We start from the raw sequence: 24,953 nt of genomic DNA, 5'->3' as shown, positions 1-24,953 counted from the left end.
ACAAACATCAAGTTGTATACATTAACCATCTACAACTTTGTGTGTGCCACTGATATCTTAATAATATATATAATTATATATAATATATATCTGAGATTACTAGCCATAAGAATTAGATTTCTGTCTATACAGTGCTCTTCTAACAGATGAAATGTATAGTAATAAAATGGCTACCTTCTGAGTTACCTGTCAGTATAGATGTTGGAAGCAGAGGCAAACTGAGTACCTTACAAAAAAAGTGGTATGGCAGTTCTTCAATTAATCAAGGCATCCCAAGGAAAATGGGATGCTGCCAAATCTATTCAGAGTCTCCCCAGCTCCCTTTGGGAACCATTATCTTTTTGTATAAAACAAGCAAAAACAATAACAATATGACAGCATCCTTCATCACTTTTGCACTGTCTCACAAGTGGTCTGAGATTCCTGAAAAAAGAAAACAAAGGAAACATACACACCAACTTAGACATGTCTGCATTATTTCTCAGTAATCTTTTTCTCCTTCAAATTCCTATAGATTTGTAACTTGAATCACCTACCACAGTGCCAGTTAATTATGTTGTATCTTTTATACTCTATACCTTTGATGTGTGAGTTACAACTGTAAAATAATGAGACTCATTTCCCTCTGAGATGACTTATAAGCTTAGTCTCATTTCATTTCATTTTCCTCTTTTTGTCAAGTACTTGAATAATCCTTGGAAGCAACATCTGACCTATCTTCCTACACCAAAAGCATGTAGTGTGGTGTTGGGTGGAGTTAAGACTTGACTGGATTCTCTATTGTTAATATGCTCAGAGTTCCCTTTACCTTTCTGAATCCTAATCCAGATAAACACAGTACTTAATAGATTTTCTCTCTTTTACATGGCTTCTAGGTAAGAATAAAGAAAAGTACTACCTATTGAATACCTGCCATATGCTAGGCTCTATAAGAGATTCTTATATATGTATCTTAATAAACTTGCAGAACATGTTGGCTCTGTACGTAATGTTGCCATTTTCTTGAGACTAAGAAAGTGTTAAGTATCTTCCATATACATATGGTTAGTAAATATAACTAAAGAGTGGAGATGTGGCTGTGTTGATAGAAGCTTGACTAGCACTTAAGAGGTTCTGGGTTTGATGGGCTATACTGCAATGAGGTGTTAGTGGTGGTGGTATAAATGTAACTAAAACCTGGTGGAATAATTACTACCTTACTGTGTTCCTAGTATTTAACACCTCAAGGGTTAGGCCAGTCCTACTAGCCTACTTTTGTCTTCATCTATTACAGACAACAAACACATGCCTACATTATAGCATACAATGTGATTTTTCTTTTATTATTGTCTTTTATTATTCCTCTTTTATTATTCCTCTTTGGATGTCTCCCTCATTTTAAAGTCTTGAAATTTGGAGAGTATTTGCTTTTTCATCTTTGTAACCAACAAGGTAACAACCTAATATTTTCCATTTTTGCAACCTAACTTTTTAAAATCTAGTTTTCACAATCGTAGGCCTATGAATTCAGTCAAATATGCCTTTTTTAAACAATATAAATCGTTTTGTGCCCTGATTATGCCTGGCAGTCCAAGACATAGTAGAACGGCTCATACAGGGCCCTCTCAGGCACAAGACTACAGTTAGGTCCTTACCATTTGTCTTAGTAGGAGTTTTATTGCTCTGAAGAGAAACCATGACATGGCATCTCTTATAAAGGAAAACATTAATTGGGGCTGGCTTACAGTTCAAAGGTTTAGTCAGTTCTCATCAGGGCAGGAAGCATGGTGGAAAGCATACTGGAGAAGTAGATGAAAGTTCTATGTATTGGATGGACAGGCAGCAGAGAGAGAGAAAGCCACTGTGCCTGGCTTGAGCTTTTGAAACTTCAAGGAAGCCATACTTCCTTCAACAAGGCACACCTACTCCAACAAGCTGCATGTCCTAATCCTTTCGAATAATATCACTTTCTAAAGCCTATATAGGGCCATTTTCATTCAGACTGCCACACCACTGACCACCTACTTTCTAGCAGACCAGAAAATAACACTTCTAGTCATTGCGCTATGGCTTTGGGACCTTTGCTTGCCCTTTCCCTATTCCTTTCTCAATGCAAAGAAGTTAGAGTACCACACTCAAACATGATTCTAACATAAGGACTCTTGCCTTAAAGTAGAGCATAAATGCCTTGTGAAAATATTTGTGCTCTTCCCCATTTCAGGAAGGGGCTAGCAGCCTCAGGGATGGAGATGAGATGGCATGGGTGGTCTCCAGTACAGAGTGCACTTGAAAGCCTCTACTGATCCATGTTTACATTAGTTTCTCCAAATATTTATTTTCTGCAACTTGTCACACTAGAAGCTCGACATGCTTTTCCTTTGCCTTGTCATTTCTCTAAAGACATACTGCTCTTTATTAAGATGCTAGGCCCCTAGGGGCATGGGAGGAAAAAAAGGTGAGAGGCTAGGATTGGGAGAGGATAAGGAGGGGGCTACAGCTGGGATACAAAGTGAATAAATTGTAATAAAAATTAAAAAAAAAAGATGCCAGGCCCAGAATCTGCCTCTCCTCTGAGTGCCCTATTCGTCAGTGCCCCCAGGCATCTGTACCCCATAGTTATTGGACTTGTGCTGTTGCCCCTTGTTGTCCTGCTTGGGGTCAGATTTATTTACAGAACTCCAAGCAGAGAAGCTAGGTGAATAAAGAAGGGTTTTCCTCTTCTATGGATGGTTTCTCCAATTTTTGTTAATGAGGATATTTCTTAGAATAATGTATGAAAAATTAAGAAATCATGTATTATGAACGAGTTAACACTGAAGTTGCTATTCCAATTTTTTTAGCAAATACATAAGTCAAATCTTTTTCTTAAGAAAATGATCTGTGATTTGTTACTGACTCACTTGAGCAGTAAATATGATATTATGTGCTTGGGAGACAGAGAAGAAATACTGCTGGTAGCTCTTCTGTTGCTTTATACTCATGGTTGTGAGCCTAGCCTTTAACAGCTGAGCCATCTCAATAACCCTCTAGTGCTTTAAAAATTCCCAGAATCCAATCTTCCACTTAACTGAATGATGTTCTAGAATAGTTTTTTTTTCTTGATATTGACAAAGATTCTGTCTGAAAAGACCACTGAAAATAGGACTGAGACAAAATAGAGTTACTGAAGGCATACGTAGCTGAGAAGCAGCATGGTGGGGAAACCTGGGAAACTGAGATCCATGACCATCTGTTAGAGTGACTCTTATGTAGTCTTTATCAAATGTACCAAAATATTTTAAGTACTTTTCTTGCTGATACTGTATTTTAATTACTGTGTGCTTAAAATTTATTTTATAAGTGTCAGAGCCAAACCATCTAGTTCTATTATTTGATTCATTTTTACTTCTTTTTACCAGAATCCTTTTGGAAAAGAAGTTAATCATTTGAGTTTATATGGGAGAAACATAAGTGTCTGAAGTTCTCTTTGAAACCAAGTCATTTGAGTTGAAATACCTTCGTACCCTTTATAAGAAAGATTAGATGAATTATTATAAGCCTGACATGGTAGCATATATCTATAATTCTAGAACATGAAGGCAGAGGCAAGAGGACCAAGGCTAGCATACATACAGGCAGGGTTCAAGATCAACCTGGGACATGTAAAATTCTCTTCTTGAAAAAAATCTCTAAGCTAAGGAAGTCACTGATTTCTTCCTTCCTCTGCAAGCCAAAGTGTTCTGTGTTCTGAATTGTTCACAACAGTGATTTTCTTTGTCTTTTGGGTTTTTGAGACGGGGTTTCTCTGTGTAGCCCTGGCTGTCCTAGAACTTACTATGTAGACCAGGCTGGCCTCAAACTCAGAGATTCACCTGCCTCTGCCTCCCAAGTGCTAGGATTAAAGGTGAGAGCCACCACTGCCTGGCATGCCATTGCTTTTCAATCATCTTCAGTAACACTGTCTTACTGTTTTTTCAGAAACACAATGTAGACATGCTGAAAATGAGACACTCGCCTGTCGTGTGTGTGTGTGTGTGTGTGTGTGTGTACAGTATGAAAGACCCAGAACTTCTTTAGTTTTCTCATTCCAATACAATGTACCCTATCCTCGGCAGTAAAGGTTTTCTCCAAACCTCAGGGACTTTTAACACAGACGCACAGTATCCAATAATTTTCATGATAAAAATTGTACTTTATAAAAGTTTCTCTATTTTTTAACTATATTTTTATTTAATTTTTTTCTTTTTTAATTTTTATTAATTACACTTTATTCACATTTTATCCCCCCCCTGTAGCTCCCTCCCTCCTCCCCTTATTATTTAATTTTTGAGAGTGTAGTTTAATTATATCATTTCCCACTTCCCGGTCTTCCCTTCAAACACTCTTATATGTCCCTCCTTCTCTTTCAATTTCATGGCTTCTTTTTTCCATTAATTGTTGTTACATACATATATGACTATGTAAAAAAGGGCCTTATACATGTCAGGCAAGTGTCTCATCACAGAACTGCATCCTCAGCACTTTCTTTTTTGAGTCAGGGTCTATGTAGCCCAGGCTGGTCTTAAACTTGTGATCCTCCTGTTTCTCAAGTGCTAGGATTATAGGTGTGTGTCACCATACCCAGTGAAATGTTTTGTTTTGTTTTAGTTTTCTTTGCTTGAGATTTGGCAACAAATCAAACAATGTTTTGTTAAAGGAGGTAATAGGTCCCTTCCTGTTTCCCAATAATCCCATTACCACTCTCTTTTATTTGGATTATAGATTCATGTCTGTAAGTAAGTTTCTATTGATTACTTCCAGATTTGTAGCTCTTGAGTGGTAGAGTAGGAAAAAATTTACTCAAGAGAAAAGAAGGAAAGAAGGAAGGAAGGAAGGAAGGAAGGAAGGAAGGAAGGAAGGAAGGAAGGAAGAGATGAAGGAAGGGAAGGAGGAAGGAAGAGAGAGGGAGAAAAAGAAAGAAGGAAAGAAAGGAAGGGAGGGGGGAAAGAAAGAAGGAAAGAAATAAAGGAAGGGAGGGAGCAAAAGAAAAAGGAAGGAAAGAAAAGAAAGAAAACAAAACAAAACACTTGGGGTGCCCTCATGGCCTTCTTACTTCATGTACCATGATAAAACTTTATGTAAACATATTAGTGTTGGACTTAAGAGACCAACTATGAAAACAAGAAGCCAGGATGCTTGGATTTGTTCATTGTTAGGGTAACATTAAGCAACTATCCTGTAGGTGATCTTGTGCTTTTGACTTCATTTTGTATAATTGCTTATTTACTTTATCTTGCAGATTTACAAATGTGTGTGTGTGTGTGTGTGTGTGTGTGTTTGTTTTTTCAAGACAGGTTTTCTCTGTGTAGCCTTGTTTATCCTGGAACTCACTATGTAGACCAGGCTGGCCTCAAACTCAGACATAAGCCTGTGTCTGCCTCCTAAGTGCTGGGTTTGAAGGTGTAGACCACCACTTCCCAACTTGGAAATTTACAAATTTTAAACTATTGTTAATTCCTAATGTTAGCAGCCTCATTAAGGAAGAATTTATTTGATCAGAGATGGTCAAAACTACATTTTGTTTTATCCAATAAAACATCAGAATTAAATTGATATTTTAAACTGCTGTTTATCCAGGTCTGTGGCATATGAAAGTTAATTCTGTTTTGAGAATTTTAACTTTAATAGTTACTAAATAGCACTCTTAGTATTATGCTGTAGGTTTTTGTGTTTTAACATTACATGTATATAAATGTGGCCAGCCTTCCCAGTGTGTGTACTGCTTCTGTTGTACTCCGTAATTAGAAGCAGTCACAGTCTTTCCATAAACACTTTGGCTCAAGGGTGTGTCACTTACTGAATGCTAGTGCATGCTCTTCTGTTCACATTCTGATATTTTACCCTAACACCTATGTTGTCTGGAGAGTTCAGTAATGTGACAGGGATTGGAGCTTCCCACTTTAAACACAGGGTATAAGATCAAATTTCTATCTGTTCTTGCTAGAAAGCAAGAGTGAATAGGGTCAGCCTTTTAGCTGTTTGTCTGTCTGATTTTATTGTGAGCATCACATGTTAGGAAAAGCTCTAGTTCATTTGTCTTTAGGTTTGGGATTCAACAGCATGAACTGTCAGACTAACACTGATTGAAGGTGGACTGGGAGGGGAAAGCCTATCTGTCCAATGGCTCGCCATTGGCTTCTTATTACAGCATTCTCCCCCGAGACTCTGCATGCTCATTCACCTACCTCCCCCCTCTGCTCGCTCCCCTTCCTTTCTTACCCCTTCATTACTGATTCACAGCTAGAGGCAGCACGGGTGGCAGCGGCAGCAGTAACAGGGCAGGCACAGCAACAGCAGCAGGGCTGCTTGTCAGGAATCGCGGATTGCAATGAGCTCATCCTTTTCTCCTTGCAGCTTCACAACTGCCCTGGCTTCCTGGCTACAGCTATTGCCGCCTGCTCATACAGATATATTCATTCTCTCTCTCTCCCTTGCTCGCTCTCTCCCTCTCTCTGTCACACATGCTAGAGCCCTCTGAGCAGCTTGTCCATTTTTACACATGCATCTGAACTCTTCCTGCTCCACTCCTGGCCATTTTTCCGGGATTCAATTGCTTTTGCCATTTTTTATTTACATCAGCCTTTGATTTCATTCTTTAGTCTACTCCAGAGCTTATGCATAGTTGATAATTTAGACAAAATGTTTTTCTTGTGGCGACATTAGCCGACAGTCCCCATCATAGACCATCTTGTGCATCCTCCTGGGGAGACGTAGCCTGGCTCCCCTCTCTGCAGTTCTTAGGATTGTGGATGAGAGATCCAGCTTTCTCATTCTGGATACGTATTTACTGCTCATGGAAGAAGGGGTGCCCTGCCCAGCCCCAGCTGCTAAGCTCACACCTCCTGTCAAAAAGTCTCAGGACATGCACGACGAGAGGAGCAAGCTGGTGAATGAGTATGCATGTCGCGTGCTGGAACTTCTGGGGATGGGGCATCGGCTGTTTGTGCCCCGGCTTCTGGCGGTGAGACTGTTTTTCATTGAACCTAATTTGTAGAGAATTGTGCAATCCTTTGCAAGAATGTCACTCTGAAGGCTTGTGGGTTCCTGTTTTCTTCCCTTTCAACCATTTCTACGGAGAAGGAGAGCAAGTGGCCACTGCTGTGTAGCTTCCTTGGAGCCTGGACCAAGCCACTCCTTAATTGGCTATAAGAAATTATGGTTCTTTTCTCAGAGTCCAGGGTCATATCAGTGGCCTTATCTCTGTGGCAAGGGGAAGAAAACAGATTTTCGGGCTGTCTAGGCTCAGCAATGAAGCAGAAAACCCCAAAACTTGATGTGGATTTTCTGTTATTTATGTTCCCAAAGGGTTAAATTTTATAACAGAAATAGCCATCTATCTAGACTATGTGTGGCTGGCTTTCCAACCTCCCCACATGATTGCCAATTAGATTTGGGCAATGGGAATTTATTACCTAAAAATCCTTGGGTAGGAAATTGCAGGTTTCTCTCCTGGGGTGGATGAACTGTGTCTATAAAACAGCATACAGCTATGGGTCTGCTCTGGGAGTCTAAGAAGTCTGGCCTGTTTATTATTTGATTTCCTAAATAAGAGAAAAATCACCCTTCCTCATTTCCTATCAAGGGTTAAAATTAAATACCCACAATCGCTATGACAGGGTTTCTCCTCAGTGGTTCCAGAGCTGTACCTAGCAACTGTTGGGTGATATAATTGGTCTACAGTAGCCCTATACCATCATTTGGTAATTGGAAAAGAAAAAAAAGAAAAGAAAAACAACAACCCACCTTTGTTTGTTTTATAAAATGGAGTTTTTAATGCTATTCCAGATTTATTCTCTCAGATGAATCTTTTCGGTACAATATTTATTTGGCTGTATTGAATTCTTACTTCTCTTCCTCCATTTCTTCTGTCTGATCATAACAGACATTCTGTAGTCATGTGTATGAGAAATTTCCCACTATGAAAAAGTCAGCTCCTCATTGCAAGGTGAAGTTAGATGTGTTAAGCAGTATAAAATTATAGGGAGGTTATTTGAGAAATATAACATTTTTTTTCATGTAGGGAAGATTTTTTACAAAGCTGAGCACATATGTTTTAATGCCTGTCTGAAACCATTGCTTTCCTGATTCACAGTTTAATTTACAAGGGAGAAAACTAGAAGATTCTGATTATATTAGAAATGAGTTTTATTTTTAAATCCATAATTTCTTACACTAGGAATTGCTAATATATATTTAAACAATCCCTTGCATCTCTGAGTGTAACAATTTTCCATATCTTAAAGACTACTTAACTCTGACTCAAGGGCTTCTATTTGTGACTTAACAGTCAGCTGGTACAGCCTGTGTGATGTTTACATTTTCAGTGTTTTGAAGTAAAACATGTATTGATAGCTTAAAAGATGTCTCACACTCTTATCTGTACTAGAGACATATTTTAAACTCCTAGTTAAGAATATTTAATTAACAATAAAATCCACAGGGAGTTGGGTTCCCAAACTTGAGATCTTTGGGAGGTTACATACGTCCCTATGTTGCAGCTGGACTAATCTGGATGCTAAATGAAGTGTCCAAAATAAGTGCCTCCCTCAGGATTTACCTTTTAGAGCCAAGACAATAATGCTAACTGTTTGGCATGTGACCAACATATGCTGAGCTTTGTATGTGACCATTAGGAAATCTCTGGCACTGTTAACCTTGAAAGATTGTTGGTAGAATCCTGCTTATATGTAGCTTATATTTGGGAAGTCCTTTAATTAACGTGTGGCTATGAATTGGGATCTGCTATCCAAGGAGTTACCACTCAAAAGTTTAGCTTGTATGCTGGGAGGTTGAGGGTGGGCACAGTTGCTCAGCATAATGTTACTGGTCTGACTGATGATTCAGGATTGATGGGTGATCAATACAGGGTGGTCCTAAGAGGCATCCTCCCACACATACTATCATTATCTTTCCATTCCAGTCACGAGGACAAGATTGAAGTTTAAGTCATGACTCTGTTTTTTAAGCCATGTTTTAAACATGAATACATACAAACATGTACAGATCACCTGTTTTATTTTAAAATTTCTTCATTATAAATTAGTTAAAAAAAAAAAAAAAAAAACAAAGGAAGGCATAACTGTGCTTATCTGTGACCTGGCACTCAGGAGGCTGAAGCCAAAGATCAGCTTGTGCTGCATATTGAGTTCCAGGCCAGTCTGTGCTACAAAGTGCCTCATTTCAAAACAAAAATAAGAACAAGCAAGAAAGTGATGATTTATCCAACCAGAGCTGTAGATCTTCTCTTTGAGTTTCATTTATTGTTCCTAATTCTTAGAGAGACCATCAGAAAACTAGCTGAGGTTTGTGTGACTCTAAGAGACCAGCGAATAGAGGATACACATTTAGATCTATATTTTTGCCCCTCCAAGGTACAGGAAGTAAAGACCAATTCCGCTGATAGATCAGTACAAGTACCTTGTTTTAGATACTATCACAGTGCATCAACTCCACGTGATGACTTATCAAACATGTTTCTATATTGGAATTAAATATCCAAACAGATGTAAGCATCTCATATACCAGCTAAACATGTTCCTCTTCTACAGCTTCTTAGGCCTACAATAGCTGGGGGAGGGGAAATAAAAGTCCTATTGGACATCATAACTGAAAGAAGAAAAGCCATTTAAAGTAAAACCAGTACAGAGGAGAAAAGAACCATGCAGATTTTCCCCCCAAATACCCAGAATTTGTTACTTAGTAGAGACTTGAAAGTTTTCTCACACAAGAATACTTAAAAGTTTAGAATAGAAATAACTGGAACTAAAACTCATATGTTCAAACTATTTCCACCCATCCAATTTGCTTCTTTAGAAAGAGAGAGAGAGAGAGAGAGAGAGAGAGAGAGAGAGAGAAAGAAAAAGAAAGAAAATGCACTTGAAAATGTGTTATTCTTACTACTGAAAACACATTCACAGTGGTGTCAGCAGTAGCACATGGCCAGAGCTTGTTTGCTGTAAGTGAACTTTATTGGGAAGGAAGAACTTGTACTCTCTTCACAGTCAGAATTCTTTTTTCCCCAATCATATGACATAAGAAGTTATTATCAGGTTATTATATATTAAAATTAATGTCACTTATAGTTTCAATACTGGTACTCTGGATATTTCCCCAGTGAGTTCAAAGGTCTTCCAGTAAGGATTGTGATGTGAAATGTTTGTGTGTGTGTGTGTGTGTACATGTTCAATTCAAGCAAAGATTCTAGCTGCCCATTTTGTAATAATTGCAATATTACATTTTGGTGAAAATTTTTATGCTATCAAAATATATCCCAATATGTTTTTACTTTATGGGCTTTTCTGAAATATTTGTTTTAAGGAAAGATGAAAGACTACTGAAAACAGAATATCTCCTAAAGAGAGATCCACTGATATTCATCAAGATTGCTTACTGAAGACATATGATAACTTTTTAAAAAATTAAAAACCCAAATACAGAAGGTGTCATATGTGTACTTCCTATGGCCTACAAAAATCTCAAATCGTCTTTATATGGAAATAAGTCTAAAGTCAGTTTCCTAATTTGTACTGTGTAAATTTTGGCTCTTATCTATAGACCACAGTTATATGGATGTCTGTTGTGTGCTTGACAATTCCATTCCTATTAGTGACACAACTTCAAAGAATATTATAGTAAAACCAACCTTTTACTGATATTTTTTACTACCTACTTAAAAAGAAATAGAAGTAACATAAATGTCTTTAATCACATGACAGGCTTTGTATATAATTCTGTTCAAATGAATGAATGAGTGATGTTGCCTCTGAAGATGTAAGTGATAAGCATGGTTCACATTATTTTAAAAGATTTGTCAGAAAGCTTGGGGAGCAAGAGACATGTATTGGTAAACCACTGATTTTTTTTAGATACTATACACATATATGTTATATATACATACATATATATGTATATGTAATGTATATACTTATGTGTATATACATATGTATGTAACATATGCATATACATATATATGATATACATATATACATATATGTATGTATATATATGTATAAATACACACATGTATATGTAGTTCTGGTTTAAAAGCTGGTCACGTTGTTAAGTTAAAAGTAAAGAAGACGTGTTTGCTTAATTAAACATCCCTAGTTTTTATGTTACCTCTGACAATGTTATTTAACAGTGTTGTGGAAATACTTGCCTTTTAATAATTTATTTTTCCCTTGGAATTATTCAAAAGTACTATAGAAAAACTCTTATGAATTTGCCAGTAGGATGCAAAAAGATAGTGCATCTTTTATGGGCTAGACTTATAACCAAAAATATAAGAAATTTTTAGTTGAAGAATAACAGCCTTTCCAGGATAAATCAAGTCTAGCTTGATGAAGTTCTATGGTCAGAAGCCAAGGCATCTTCTTTGGAGTACTTGGTTTGGGTACCGAAGTGCTAGTCTTCCTGTTAGGGGTACATTTTTAAAGCTTAAGACTTATTATCATGAAATCATGTGCTAAGCCTCTCTTCATTGTCTGGGATTAATATTCATACAACTGTAAGCCTAATTATAACCATTGTTATCATCATTATAGCAAAGTAATTATTAATTCATGTATATTAGAACTGGTGATCATGGCCGAGGCCATGCTTTGTTTTCACTTCTCCTTGTGTTTTAGATTAACGGTAATATTAATGCTTGATGTCTGTGAAACATATGCACTTAATTGAATGAGTTCAGTGCTACTCAGAATTGAATACATAAAGTCTTTCATATATATAATAAACAAGGGATGTGAGGAGGATGGGGGGAAAGGACAAGCAAAGTAACAAAATGCTACGTAAGTTTGTCTCTGAGTTGTGAGACTTCATGTTAAACTTTAAAATCTTGTCTTCCTTGTATCAGTGGGTAAAGAGCTTGCTGTGCATAGAGGAAAATGTTGGTTCTAATCCCCAGCGCCTACATAAAAACCAGGTGTGATGGTGTGTGCCTGTAACCTCAGCATCAAGGAGTAGAGTTGGGAGCACCCCATAGGTCCACTGGCCAGGCAGGCCAGCTGAAATAACAAACTTCAGATTCAATGAAAGACCTTATCTGAAAACATGAGGTAACGAGGCAATTGAGGAAGGCAGCTTGTTGTCAACTTTGGGCTCGGTGAGCATGTTACTACCATGACCCCATTTGCTTTTGCATGAGGAGCCATGACCATGTAATCCAAAACCAAACATACAATGAACCTTCCAGGTAGACCTACACACACACACACACACACACACACACAATCATGTTTAAAGAATTTTTTTTAAAAAAACAATCTAAATATAGATAGCTTAGGGATAGAACATATTGTTAGTATGGGTGAAGTCCTGTTCTGTTCCCAGGATTCAAACAAAACCTATATTGTGTCAAATTCCTAGTGAGGCATCCAAATATTTGTAAAGTATACAATATCTGTGCCTCAGTTGTAGAGGGAAAACCTCTTAGATACAGTTGTCAGAAAATGGAGACTTATCCCTATAAGCTGATAATCCGCTTACTGCATTCCAAGGAATTTGAGGTGATACTTAATGATTGTAGAGCTCTTTTAAAGATTGGAAAGTGGAGGAAAACCCCTTTGGAATCAAAGTAGGATTGCAGATTGTCTTTAGAACATCAAGGAACATGTTTTGTTTGTTTGTTTGTTGTTGTTTCTTTAAATTGTGTTACTTTGTGTGTGTGAGTGTTCTCGTGTATGTCTAGGTGCCATGTGCACGCAGTGCTGGCAGAGGCCAGCTAGCAGAAGTCATTGGATCATCTGGAACTGGAATTACAGATGGTTGGTTGTGAGATGCCATGTTGTTGCTAGGAACAGAACTCAGGTCCTCTGCAAGACCAGGTACTCAACTACTGAGCCATCTCTCTAGGCCCCAAAGGATATTTTTGCCTGTTGCTTAGTGAGTTTTTTCTTTTTTATCATCACAGTGAAATTATTACTGAAATCCACAAGAAAAATATGAGCTATTAGAAAAATTAGAATTATAAAATTTTTGTATAATGAATGGGTATGTGTATGTGCTCAGTGTGTGCAGGTGTGCTCGCCTCTGCATGTACACATATCTGGAGGAAAACACAGGATGCCCTCTTCTATCATTCTCTGCCTAAATTTGGAGCAAGGCTCACTGGCCAGCATGCCCTAGCAAGCCTTCTATTTCTACCCTCTCATAGCACTGTAGGTATGTAAATCACTACACCCAGCCTTTTACGTGAGTCAGACTCAAGTCTTCAGACTTGCATTGTCAGTGCTTGTGCCAGTGAACAAACTTCTCTAGCCCCTAGACTACTTTCTTAGTGGAATTAAAATTATCAGTGAGGGTAGGCACTGCTTTTAATAATAACAAAAATATTATTACCTAGGAATATTTTGAGTAACACAAAGGTAACTTACCAAATCATTATCCCTTATATTTGTTTTAGACTTAACAAAGTGTACTCATATACCTTAATTCACTTCAGTTTCAAGATGGGAAAATGTGTGTGACATCACAAGTTAGCCAGAGTTGAAATTAGAATAAATTTATTTCAACCTTTGCAATAACACTTGACTCCCTTTATCTCCTGAGTACCTTCCAGAAGTGAGGTGCCATTTCTATACTTCCAGTCTTGGGCCTTTTTTGTAATGTGGTTGTCATAGTTCTTTTAATTTTGGGTTCAACTAAGTTAGGCAAGCCAATGCTAACAGTGTTCTCTTATTACTATTGTCATCATCACTGTGTGTGTTTGTGTGTGTGTGGTGGGAATATACACATGCATGGATGGGCATCAGAGGACAATTTTGTGAAGTTGGTTATCTCCTTCTACCTTTACATGGGTACTAAAGATTAAACTCAGGTTGTCATCTTACACACTGTCCTAGATAGGGTTATTATTGCTCTGATGAAACACCATGACTGAAAAGAAAGTTGGAGAGGAAAGGGTTTATTTGGCTTACGCTTCCACATCACTATTCATCATCAAAGGAAGTCAGGACAGGAAGCTGGAGGCAGGCGCTGATACAGAGGCCATGAAGGGGTGCTGCTTAAGGGCTTGCTCAGCCTGCTTTCTTACGGAATCCAGATCACCAGGCCAGGGATGGCCCTACCCACATTGGACATCAGTCACTAATGAAGAAAATGCCCTACAGACAGATCTTAAGGAGGCATTTTGTAAATTGAGGTTCCTTCCTTTCAAATAATTCTAGCTTGTTTCAAGTTGACATTACTCTAGCCAGTATATAGAACAAGTGATTTAGCTATAGGGCCATCTTGCCCACCTGCGAACAGTGTTTTGAAGTGGATAGTCACCAGATGATTTGGCTTCTACTATCTAGAGACTCACCCCAAGGTGGGCTTTAGCACAGCCCTCGAAGAGGAGAGACTTGCAAGGCATTGCCATTGTGGTCTTCTCCAAGAACTACTTTGGTCTACAATGCCATTCTCACCTGACTAAATGTCCAGTGTCTGAGGAGGAAGTATTCTTCATTCTTCCCTTCCCCCGAGACAGGGTTTCTCTGTGTAGCCTTGGCTGTCCTGGACTCGATTTGTAGACCAGGCTGGCCTTGAACTCATAGAGATCGGCCTTTCTTTCCCTTTCCAATAGAATTCCAATAGAATTAAAGGCATGCACTCCCATTTCTGGCTTTATTCTTCATTTTTAATCCCAACCTTTCTGCATTTATGTGAGCTCAATGACAAGGCTTGAAATTAAGTCCTGAGCAGATTTTAGAAAATCAGGTAGCCAAGCTACCAAGTCAAAATCCACTTGATTTCTCTAGCATTTATGACTCAATTGTGTGGTGTCTTCAGCAATAGACTCTTACTCTCAAGTTCTGGAGAGTAACCAAGAACAATGCCCTGTCATGTTTGTAGGTCTATGGGACCATACTGGACAAGAACTGAAATAGAGGTAGCCTCTGCCTGGTCCTGGGGGTTTTGCTCACTTACATGTGGCAATACTAATACCCTAATTGGGGTACTGTCCCTTCATTCCAGGGTAACTTGATTTAAACTCTTTTAATATATGTGTAGGTTTTAATTGTAGGATGCTTCTGCAGTAGTAAATTTTCATATGACTCTTTCAAAGGGCCTTTACTGTTAGCTTTCTCTCCTCTACCCTGCCTTCCCACCCCTCTCCATTGGATTCTTCCTGTCCCATTATTTTCCTTTCCCTCTTTACATTACTGTATTCTATCTCCCATCCCTTGAAAGAGCTACTCCTCCCCCCCCCATGGATTCTTACTAGTTTTCTATGGTTATATCTAAAGCTTAAAAGTTAACATTCACATATGAGAAAAAAAAAACATGTCGATTAAGTAACATCTTTAAAATATTTCATTTTGTTTGTATTTGTTTGTATGTTTTGTGATAAATGTACTGGAATTTACTAAATAACCCCAGCTGGCCTCAACTTCATGGTGATCTACCTACCTCAGCATCCTTAGAATTGGAATTTCAGACCTGTACCATTTTTCCCAGCTAAAATATTTGATTTCTTTTTTACTTATTTCTATATAGTTTTCTATCTAAAAATGTTGCCAAAGATTTTTGCCACAGTTGTTTTTAATTTTTTTACTGGAATATTGCAGAAAATACTGCAAAATCTAGAGGAAAAAAATCACCCATGATCCTTTTATCTAGGCAAACACTTTGTTTTGTTTCCTTTCAGTCTTTATTTTTTTTTCCTATGTGCAGATATTCTTACTGATTTCCATGTGTTGACTTTTAAAAAAAGTAAATTTTGCAAACAACTTTTTTTAGGGAGAAGTCAGTAGTTAAGTGGCTCGCTTGTTTACTTTCTCAAAGCATTCTTTAGTTGTTGGATCGATTTTTTATTTTCTTCACTTGAACTGCTGTTGCCATCATTTGAAAATCCATCTTCCCAATAGGTGTTAATTATGTAACTCTGATGGGCTGTGATTGCTTTGTTTGTGTCTTCGATGAGATTTCTAATAACCTTTGAATAAAATCATCATCACGGTAAAGTCACGGGTTAATCCAGAAGTTCACTCATTTTGCTTTTCTTTTCTCTTTTCTTTTCTTTCCTTTTCCTCCTCGTCCTCTTCGTCCTCCTCGTCCGCCTTCTTCTTCTAGCTTAGTAGCTTGGTAAACTTTGCTCGGATCCATTATAATAATCGTCACATAATATAAATTAAATGTTAATAATTGTCTCTTACAATGTCTTTGCGTTTATAATTTTAGCATGTAACATAGCAATATGTTCTTAATAGTAGAAATACTAAAAGTATCTTCTAAAGGTCTGTTCATGAAAATTAACATTCTTTTATGCAATACATTTTTTTCATGTAATGCACAGGCTGAAGTGTGGTGATGTGTTTTGGTGATTGTTTTTCAGACCTCAAAGGAAGACCTCCTGCAGGCTGATTTTGAAGGTGCTTTGAAGTTTTTCAGAGTTCAGCTTCCAAAGAGATACCGGGCAGAAGAGAATGCAAGAAGATTGATGGAGCAGGCTTGCAATATTAAAGTAAGGTCCATGAACTTACATATAACAACATATAATTTGCATGTAGAATAACATAAACATAGCAAATTTTGTTAAACTCCTTGTGTCTGTGTTAGTGGTTTCTGAATGTTTTTAGGGATGTTGTGTACAAATTAGTCTCTCCTGGACTTTTTCGTCATTCCAGGACTTTGCAGTTATTCTGCCTTTTAGTGGGACTCACAGTAAAAGGTCAAAGACTCAGATTGCAAACATTTATCTTCTAGGTGGGGCTCTGGAATGGGCTGCTATAATAGTAGTTTCCATGGCAGCAGACGTGGTATTTAGCTTTTGCCATCTGTTTTAAGATTATTTAGGACAGAGCAGGAAAAGCATGCCAAACGGTCCTTTCCCTTTCTCTAAGCTACTTGGGCAGTTTGAGTCCTGATCTGTCCAGAGCCACCTCACATCTACCAGATTTCTGTAGATATATTGGTCTATGTCATGTGTCTAATTAAACAAATCTTATAACTTAACTTAAAATTGAAAGCTTTATCCAGGAAATGAAAATTAAGGTGAGTGGACATTTTTTCTTTAAAATATTTGGAACCAGTTTGCTAATATCAGTATTTATACATCCAGAATATACTTACCTGACCGTGATATAAATATAAATTTGTTTGATAGACTGAGAAGCAAGTCTTACAGATCTTATGTTATCATAGAAGAAAACAGACAGTAAATAATTAACATAATAAGGTATTTCTGTTAAAAGTAATACGTAGATGTAGAAAAAGAAGAAAGGAAATGAGTCAGTTGTGATGTGTTTTTTCACTAGTGTGTGTAATCCTCAGTGAGAGATAAATGAGACAGAGGGTAACTCATGGAAATGTTCCAGAGGAATAATGTTCCAGGCAGGGAAGAGCCACAGATGTGCTGAGACCAGCTCAGGCCTTGTGCGGGTAAAGGACATGTTGGCCAGTAGAGCTAGAGAGGCGAATGTGGAATCAGAAAAGAAGTTAGAGGGGCACGAGGAGCCCAGAGTTGTCAGTTGTTATCTTAGGTTTACTGTACTTTGAAGTTGGAGTCCTGGCAGGGAAGAATAGTATGTTCTGACTTCTGAGAAGATTGCCTCAGCATACTGATGGGATAAAAATGGGTAAAAGAATTAGAACACACAGAACCTGAAGTAATCCGTGGACAGAGAGCGACCAGCTTAACCAGGATAGCAGCAGTGGAGAAGAAACAGATTGAAAGTGGAGGGGCTGGAGAGATGACTCAGAGGTTAAGAGCACTGGCTGCTCTTCCAAAGGTCCTGAGTTTAATTCCCAGCAACCACATGGTGGCTCATAACCATCTATTACAAGATCTGGTGCCCTCTTCTGTCATGCAGGTGTGCAGAACATTGTGTACATAATAAATAAATAAATCTTTAAAAAAAAAAAAGAAAGTGGAAAAAAGCTGGATGAACCTTGAAATTATCACTGTATGTAAATATAGCTGTGAGAGGACAAGGCAGGATCATTCTAAATTTTGAACTAAGCTAATAAAACAAGTGTTTCCGTTAACGTAATGAGCTCATTACTTAAGATATAATTATATGAGCCTAATAAATAATTGATTTGTAGTTCTTCCAGGTACTAGTCCCACTGTAACACTTAAACAACAACAACAACAACAAAATAAACAACTTAGTTCGCCATTATATAAACCAGGCTAGCCTCAGGTTCACTGAGACTGGCCTGCCTCTTCCTTCTGAGTGCTGAGATTAAAGGTGTGTGGCACCATGTCCTTCTTGTGGACTTAAAACACTTTTCTCAACAACAATTTTGATTTTTAATTCTAACCTATTTTAGAATAAATTATAAATGTCCCAAAGCACAAATCACTGGTAAAAGTAAGTAATAGGAAAAAGATCCTTTTGTCTTTCAAATGAACCCCATATTTAAAAAGATCATTTTCTACATACACTGTGCCCCCCCCCAAAAAAAAAGACCTCTTAAGTCTTCAGCATAAATGCTAAGTTTCTACAACTTTTAAAACTCATTATTTGAGTTGAGCATAATGGCATATGCCTATTATCACAACACTCATGGGGTTGAGACAGGAGGATTGATTCAATTTCAGTTTGAAGTCTGCCCAGACTAGATAGCTTTATCTCAAACACAAACCAGAAAGACAGACAGATACACACACACACACACACACACACACACACACACACACACACAGAGAGAGAGAGAGAGAGAGAGAGAGAGGGATTGGGTAAAGTAAAAGTCTTAGCAAAGTTATGTTTACTCATAAACTTTGAAGGTGTATTCCATTGGCTGGGGGTTGTTGGCTGAATTTTGTAGGAAGTAAATGTGAAAAAGGTTTTACCTGCTGGCTGTTCCAGAGATGCCAAGAGAATTAGTTACCTGGGTTACATTTAAATTATGGTTAACTCTAGAAGTCTTTTAAAGTAAAACATTCAGTTCCAAAATACAAATGTACACCATGCCTAGTGACACATGCTTTTAGTCCCAACCCTTGAGAGGCAGTTGCAGATGGGTCTCTTGTGAGCTCAGGGGCACTATATAGCCCTAGCTAGCCTAGAACCTGAGGTGTTCTAGGCTAGCTAGGGCTATATAGTGAGACTGTTTCAAAAAATAAATAATAAAAATAACATACAAAAGGCAATATTGACCTGAAAGAAGGAAGTAAGGAAAGGAAGAAGAGGTATTGGTACTTATTTTGCACCAGGGACTATGTAAGAGAACTCAGGAAATAAGGATTAAAATTGAGCCTGTAGGATTAAAAGATGTAAGTAGTAAGTAGAGGTGGGCTGGGATGGTGATATAGAAATCCATAGGTGAGGAGAATACAACATTATCCAAGACTTGAATGTTGGTTCTGATCAGAGATTCGAGTGAGGGAAGGGCTGGGTGGGCAGTGGGGTTAGGGGGTTGGAAAACTAGAAAGGTAAGCAGAGCCATGAGAAGCAATCTGGGTTCTAACCTGAGGACCCTGGTTAAACCCAGAGAGGTTTCAAATAAAAGACAGAAAAGACCAGATTTATGTTTTAGATGTGTCGTTCTAGCTGCTGTGTGGAAAATGCATTGACAGGTGTCTTAGGAGATGTTGGTGACAGCACTTTTCAGGCACCCTTCCAGTAATCAAGTGAGGAGTGACCACACTGACTGTTATAGGCTAGAGAGACATAGCAGATATTAAAGAGAGGGAATCCGCAGACCAAATCATAGTCAGCTGCTGTGGACAGTCTGAAGCAGCCCCATGTCCCACACCTAGGATTTAAACAAAAACACACTCCCATAATATTTCTGTGTTTAAAACAAACAAACAAACAAACAAACATTCTCACTACACCCCTCTTAGATAAGTAGAAAATCCTAATCTGGCCTGTGGCTTATACACTAGAATTGTCATCCTATTCTGTTCTGGAAGAGTAGCTACCAATAGCAAGATGTTACCATAGTAACTGATTGCCTAAAAAAATTATAAACTATGTTCTAGCTTAATTACCTATGCACTGGGTTAGTCAATTTCCAATATTCCTGAATAGATTAATACAATTTGAGCTTACTCTTCATAAACCATTATTTTAATAATACTGGTAAATTACTTTACCTTTAATTTCCCTCTGAGAACTCTATGCATATTTGTAACCATGGATTTTAATCCATTTGAGAATAACTTCATTCTAGATCAAAACCATAAAGAACATTAATACTTAAATCAGTTTGCTTCTAATTTCCTCATGCTGTTTGCTATTTATTGCCAGCCACTGTTGTAAAAGACTGTACCCTCCCAAAGAGAGGTTTCATCTGAATTATCTATCAGAAGCCAAACAGAAATTTTGTTCACTCCAGGGAATCACATTCTCTGCTCCTATTTACAACATTGATGAGGCTTTTCTGTCTGTCTGTCTATCTATCTATCTATCTATCTATCTATCTATCTATCATCTATCTATTTAATTTTTAATTTTATGAATTTTGTGTTCCTCTACTGTAAAGACCTCTTTGTATTATGGACAAGCACACTTGGGACATTTTTTTTAATTCCATAATCCCTTGATGAAGAAATGTTCATTACATTTTAGTATACAGAAATGTGATAAGTAGTAACTGATAATGAAGCAGTTTATCAACACGTCTTTTTTCCCCCCTTCCCTCATTTGAGACTTCTAGTAGCATTCTTAATCATCAGTGTACATCAGATATGAGACATTGTTTTGTATTCTCCTTGAAGAAAGGAGCAGGTAATGTTGGATGTTGTCTGAAACAATTGAGTATAGATGTAGAAGACAAACTGTACTGCATAGGCACCAGGTACCATGCCCCATACTATTTCTGCCAGTTCGTTAAACAGAAAGCTGTGTAGACATTTAAGGTTGGTGGTGCATACCTCTAATTATTCCAGCCCTCGGGGAGGCAGAGGCAGATGGATCTCTGTGAGTTCAAGGCCAGTCTGGTTTATACAGTCCTGGCTGACTACACATAGAAACCCTGTCACCAAAAAAACAAAAACAAAAACAAAACAAAACAAAACAAAAGATTTCACTTGATGGGCAAACTGTGTCTTGTTTCATGAATTATTCTATATATACCCCTTTAAATAATGTTCTTTCCTCACAAAAAATAAGATAAATAGATTTTTTAAAAACCTGGTTTTTAGATGGATGTCTCATTTTTTAGAAAAATAAATAATAAATGATAAGAATACTGTTTTATATTTTTGTGTATAAATCCAGATTAGTATTGTGTTCTTCCCACATGTAATTAACAAGGAAAAGAAACACCAGAATTGTCTTCTCATCTAGTAGTTTCTCAGTCTCTAGAAACTTTATCCCCCACCCATCTTATTTCCTCATAGCAATCTTTGAAAGTCTCAGTAAGATTAATAGTTGTGCTTTAAAAGGGAGGTTTTTTTTTATTCTTTATTAATTACACTTTATTCACTTTGTATCCCCCCTGTGTTCCCTCACTCCTCCCGCCCCAATCCCTCCCTTCCTCCCCCCTCTGCACTCATGCCCCTCCCCAAGTCCACTGATAGGGGAGGTCTTCTTTTCCTTCCTTCTGATCCTAGTCAATTAGGTCTCATCAGGAGTGGCTGCATTGTCTTCCTTTGTGGCCTGGTAAGACTGCTCCCCCTCAGGGGGAGGTGATTAAAGAGCAGGCCAATCATTTCATGTCAGAGACAGTCCCTGTTCCTATTATTATGGAACCCACTTGGACACTGAACTGCCATGGGCTACATCTGTGCAGAGGTTCTAGGTTATCTCCATGCATGGTACTTGGTTGGAGTATCAGTCTCAGGAAAGACCCCTGTGCTCAGATTAAAAGGGAGTTTTTATATTTCTTCATATACTATTCTGAAGCCAGTTGTTACACTTTACATTTATCAATGTTGGAGAAAAGACCCAGGATTTGTTTGTTTGTTTGTTTTTGTTTTAAGAACAGCAGGTAACTTCCCGTAACTATTTATAGTGAAATCTACATTTCTTTGACTTGTGTATTTATTTTATTTCATATTAACATTATATTTTAATTGTGCTTCATAATTTGGTTTGGGAATCTGACTTGTGCAGAAAAATATAGTATTCTTCTGTCTCCTGTAGCTTATCCATTGTAAATAATTTAATTTTGTTCTTTTAGTTAGAAATAAAAATGAAATTAAATGCCTTATGTATTTAGACTAAGTTAGCTTAAGAAGGCAGTGACTTTGGTTCCTGGGAGTTCAGTAAAGATGTTCTTCAACTTAAGAGATAGATGCATATAAACCCATCATAAGGTTGCAAATATCATTAAATTAAAAAAGATATATTTGGTATAACTAACCTACTGAAATAAACATAGCTTAACACACTGCACTGTAGAATTTTACTTCTTTGCCCTTTGATTCTGTGGCTAGCTAGGAAGTGCTTCATGAGAATTTAACACATACCCCTCAGCTGGGTAAAGGTCAAAATTTAAAATTCAAAATTTTCAGTGTGGTTTCTACTGAATGTACATTGCAACAGTACAATTGAAAAATCCTTTTAGTTTAATCAATCTAAAATGGGGACTGTCTATAGTCCAAACAAACAACCACAACAGTTGCATATACCACTGTCTCTGCTTAGATACAGAGCATATATAGTAGTGTAGTAATAATAGTAATAATAGTGGAGTAAACACCACACTATTATTTATATTCTCATGTTCTAAGCCTTTCAATCCATTTAGCATTTCACTGGCCAGCAATCAGAATCTATTATCCTGAATTGCTACTCATTTTACTCTACATTTGTACTCTACTTTTCCTCTTGTTCGTATCTCTTTATAAGCATTTTGTCTTGTATGTGAAATGGTGGAAAGAGTGTGTAAATGAGCACAGTATCCCCCAAAAAGAAAATGAAAATGTGTGTTATCCTTATATCTTAGATAGTTATTGTCAGTGTATGATACAAAGTTCCACTCAAAGACAGACTACTAAGAGAAAAAGTTCAGTCCCTTTCTGTCATTAAAGGGCACAGTCAAGTGGAGAATGGAAACCATTCACTGGAAAGTTCTCTGGCATGGGGGCTTTCTATTACTACCATCTGTGGGAACAGAGAGCTATTTCTTCCATCTAGAATGTCTCTCTGTTGGCGTTTTCTCTTTCCTCTACCTGTGATATTTTTAATTGTTAAGTTGTTCAGATTAAGGAATGGTTAAAAGATTAGTAAGGCACATCTCTGAGCATGTCTATGCCAGGGTTTCTTGAGACAATTCTATTATAGCGTCCTGGCCTAATGAATAGATTAATCCCCTAATTCATTCATTTAAGCTGGCATTATTGGAAAACAGTAGAAAATATGGAGATGGGGGCTGAAGTGATGGTTCAGTGGTTTAAAACACTTGTTGCTCTTGCAGAGAATCTGTAGGAGGCACAGAGGTTCTTGTGTTCACAGATAGGCACCAAGGAAAATAGGAATGTTAAACATGCTGGGTTGTTTCCTGCTCTCTACCCAGAAGGCTGGGAAGGGAGATAGTTAATAGCCTAGTGACATTTGTGTTATGTGGCCCAGACCACACCAGAGCTTTCCCTAGAGTCTAGGGGAAGAGCTAGACATTATTGTGAGCTTATTTTTCTCAGTCAGTCTATAGAACCCATCTTAGTGGAAGGTGTCACAGGAATTTTACAAAGATTTGATATAGTAATGTCTTAAGCTTTGTTGTGCAGATGAGATTGAGTTAATTTTTCACCAATAGTGCTGTACTTAAATATATGTAAAATAAATTATTTGAGTTTTGAACCAATACCAGCTAATGAGTCATGTTAAACCAAATTGCCCTCTTATCTCACACGGATCATTACGCCGCTGGCCTTGCTGATTACAGACAGTCCCCCACAATGACCCAGTTTCAATTCCCAGCTCCCACATGGTGGTTCATGAACATCTTCAGCTCCAGGAGATCTGATGCCCTCTTCTGACCTGCATAGGCACTAGGCACATGTGCTACACAGACATATATTCAGACAAAACGTTCGTACACATACAAAATAAATAAATCTTAAAAAAGAAATAGGAAGTGGGATCTGATTGGGGAAAATGTGTGACCAGGGGCAGGCCCTGGAAAAATGTGCCGTGTTCCTACCCTCTTTCTCTTGCTGCTATGAGCTGGTAAATTCTGTTCCACTATGCTTCTGCTACCATAATCTTCTGCTGTGGAACTAGCCAAGAATCAACAGAACCAAGGATTATGGATGAATATATTCAAAGCCACAAGCTAGAATAAGTTCCATCTCTTATTGTCTTTAAATATTTGGTCCTAGCAAGATAACTAAAATATTGTTTAAAGGCTTGCTCGCCCCAATCATAATCTGTAGCTCACTCAGATACTTACTGGGGAGTGGGAGAGTTGATTATATGTTATAAAGGAATCTTAGAATACCAAACACACACAGAGGTGTCATAGGTAACTAGGCAAATCTTCTGTTACTCTTTTTGGCACAAGTAACACATTTCAGTGTTGTCTGTGTGTTTTATATTTCAGCCGGGCACAGCATTATCCCCTGTCATCCCTTACCTGGGGATCACTGTACTCTCTACATACTTCTATCCTAAAAAGTTCAGGCTGAAATTTCCCACATATATTTGTCAAGTTTTATAAATTTCCACTTAAAGGCAAATAGATGACTAAAGAGAAAAGTTCTCCCCTTCCTTCTTTTACTTTCCCTCCCCTCCTCTGTACTTTTTCTTTCTTTCTTTCTTTTTACTTCCCTCATCTCTTTCATTTCTCCATCAGTTTCTAATGCCTGCCAGATATTTTGTGTCTATATACACTTGTTATTACTATGATGATCATAACAAGAATCCTACACAGCCTGGGAGTCTCAAGCAACAGAAGTTTATTTTTCTAAAAGTCCTGGAGACTAGATGCCTAAGATCAAGGGATCATCAGAACTGGTTTTGAGAGGACCTTCTCAATGGCTCACAGTGTTTGTATCTTCACATGATCTCCTATTGTCTGTGTGCTCTGTGTCCTAACCTCTTTCTACACGGACACAAGTCAGTTTAAAATTGGAAACA

General features: G+C 37.7%; 1 protein-coding gene across 6 annotated transcripts in view; it reads left to right on the top strand.

Moving 5' to 3' along the window:
* Window positions 1-24,953, top strand: part of Rabgap1l (RAB GTPase activating protein 1 like) — a 626,983-nt gene that overhangs the window by 498,932 nt on the left and 103,098 nt on the right. For 5 of the 6 annotated variants that reach the window (XM_060364541.1, XM_060364539.1, XM_060364540.1 and 2 more), the window contains one exon: window positions 16,313-16,441. In XM_060364541.1, coding sequence (XP_060220524.1) covers window positions 16,313-16,441 — 129 coding nt within the window. Of the gene's footprint in view, window positions 1-6,108; window positions 6,959-16,312; window positions 16,442-24,953 lie in introns of those variants that run through there. The other variant, XM_021660394.2, reaches the window with a different exon arrangement.

This window comes from Meriones unguiculatus, chromosome 11 (assembly GCF_030254825.1).
Source record: "Meriones unguiculatus strain TT.TT164.6M chromosome 11, Bangor_MerUng_6.1, whole genome shotgun sequence".
Lineage (NCBI taxonomy): Eukaryota > Metazoa > Chordata > Mammalia > Rodentia > Muridae > Meriones > Meriones unguiculatus.
Note: the sequence above shows the minus strand (reverse complement) of the source record. Positions and strands in the feature narration are given on the sequence as shown.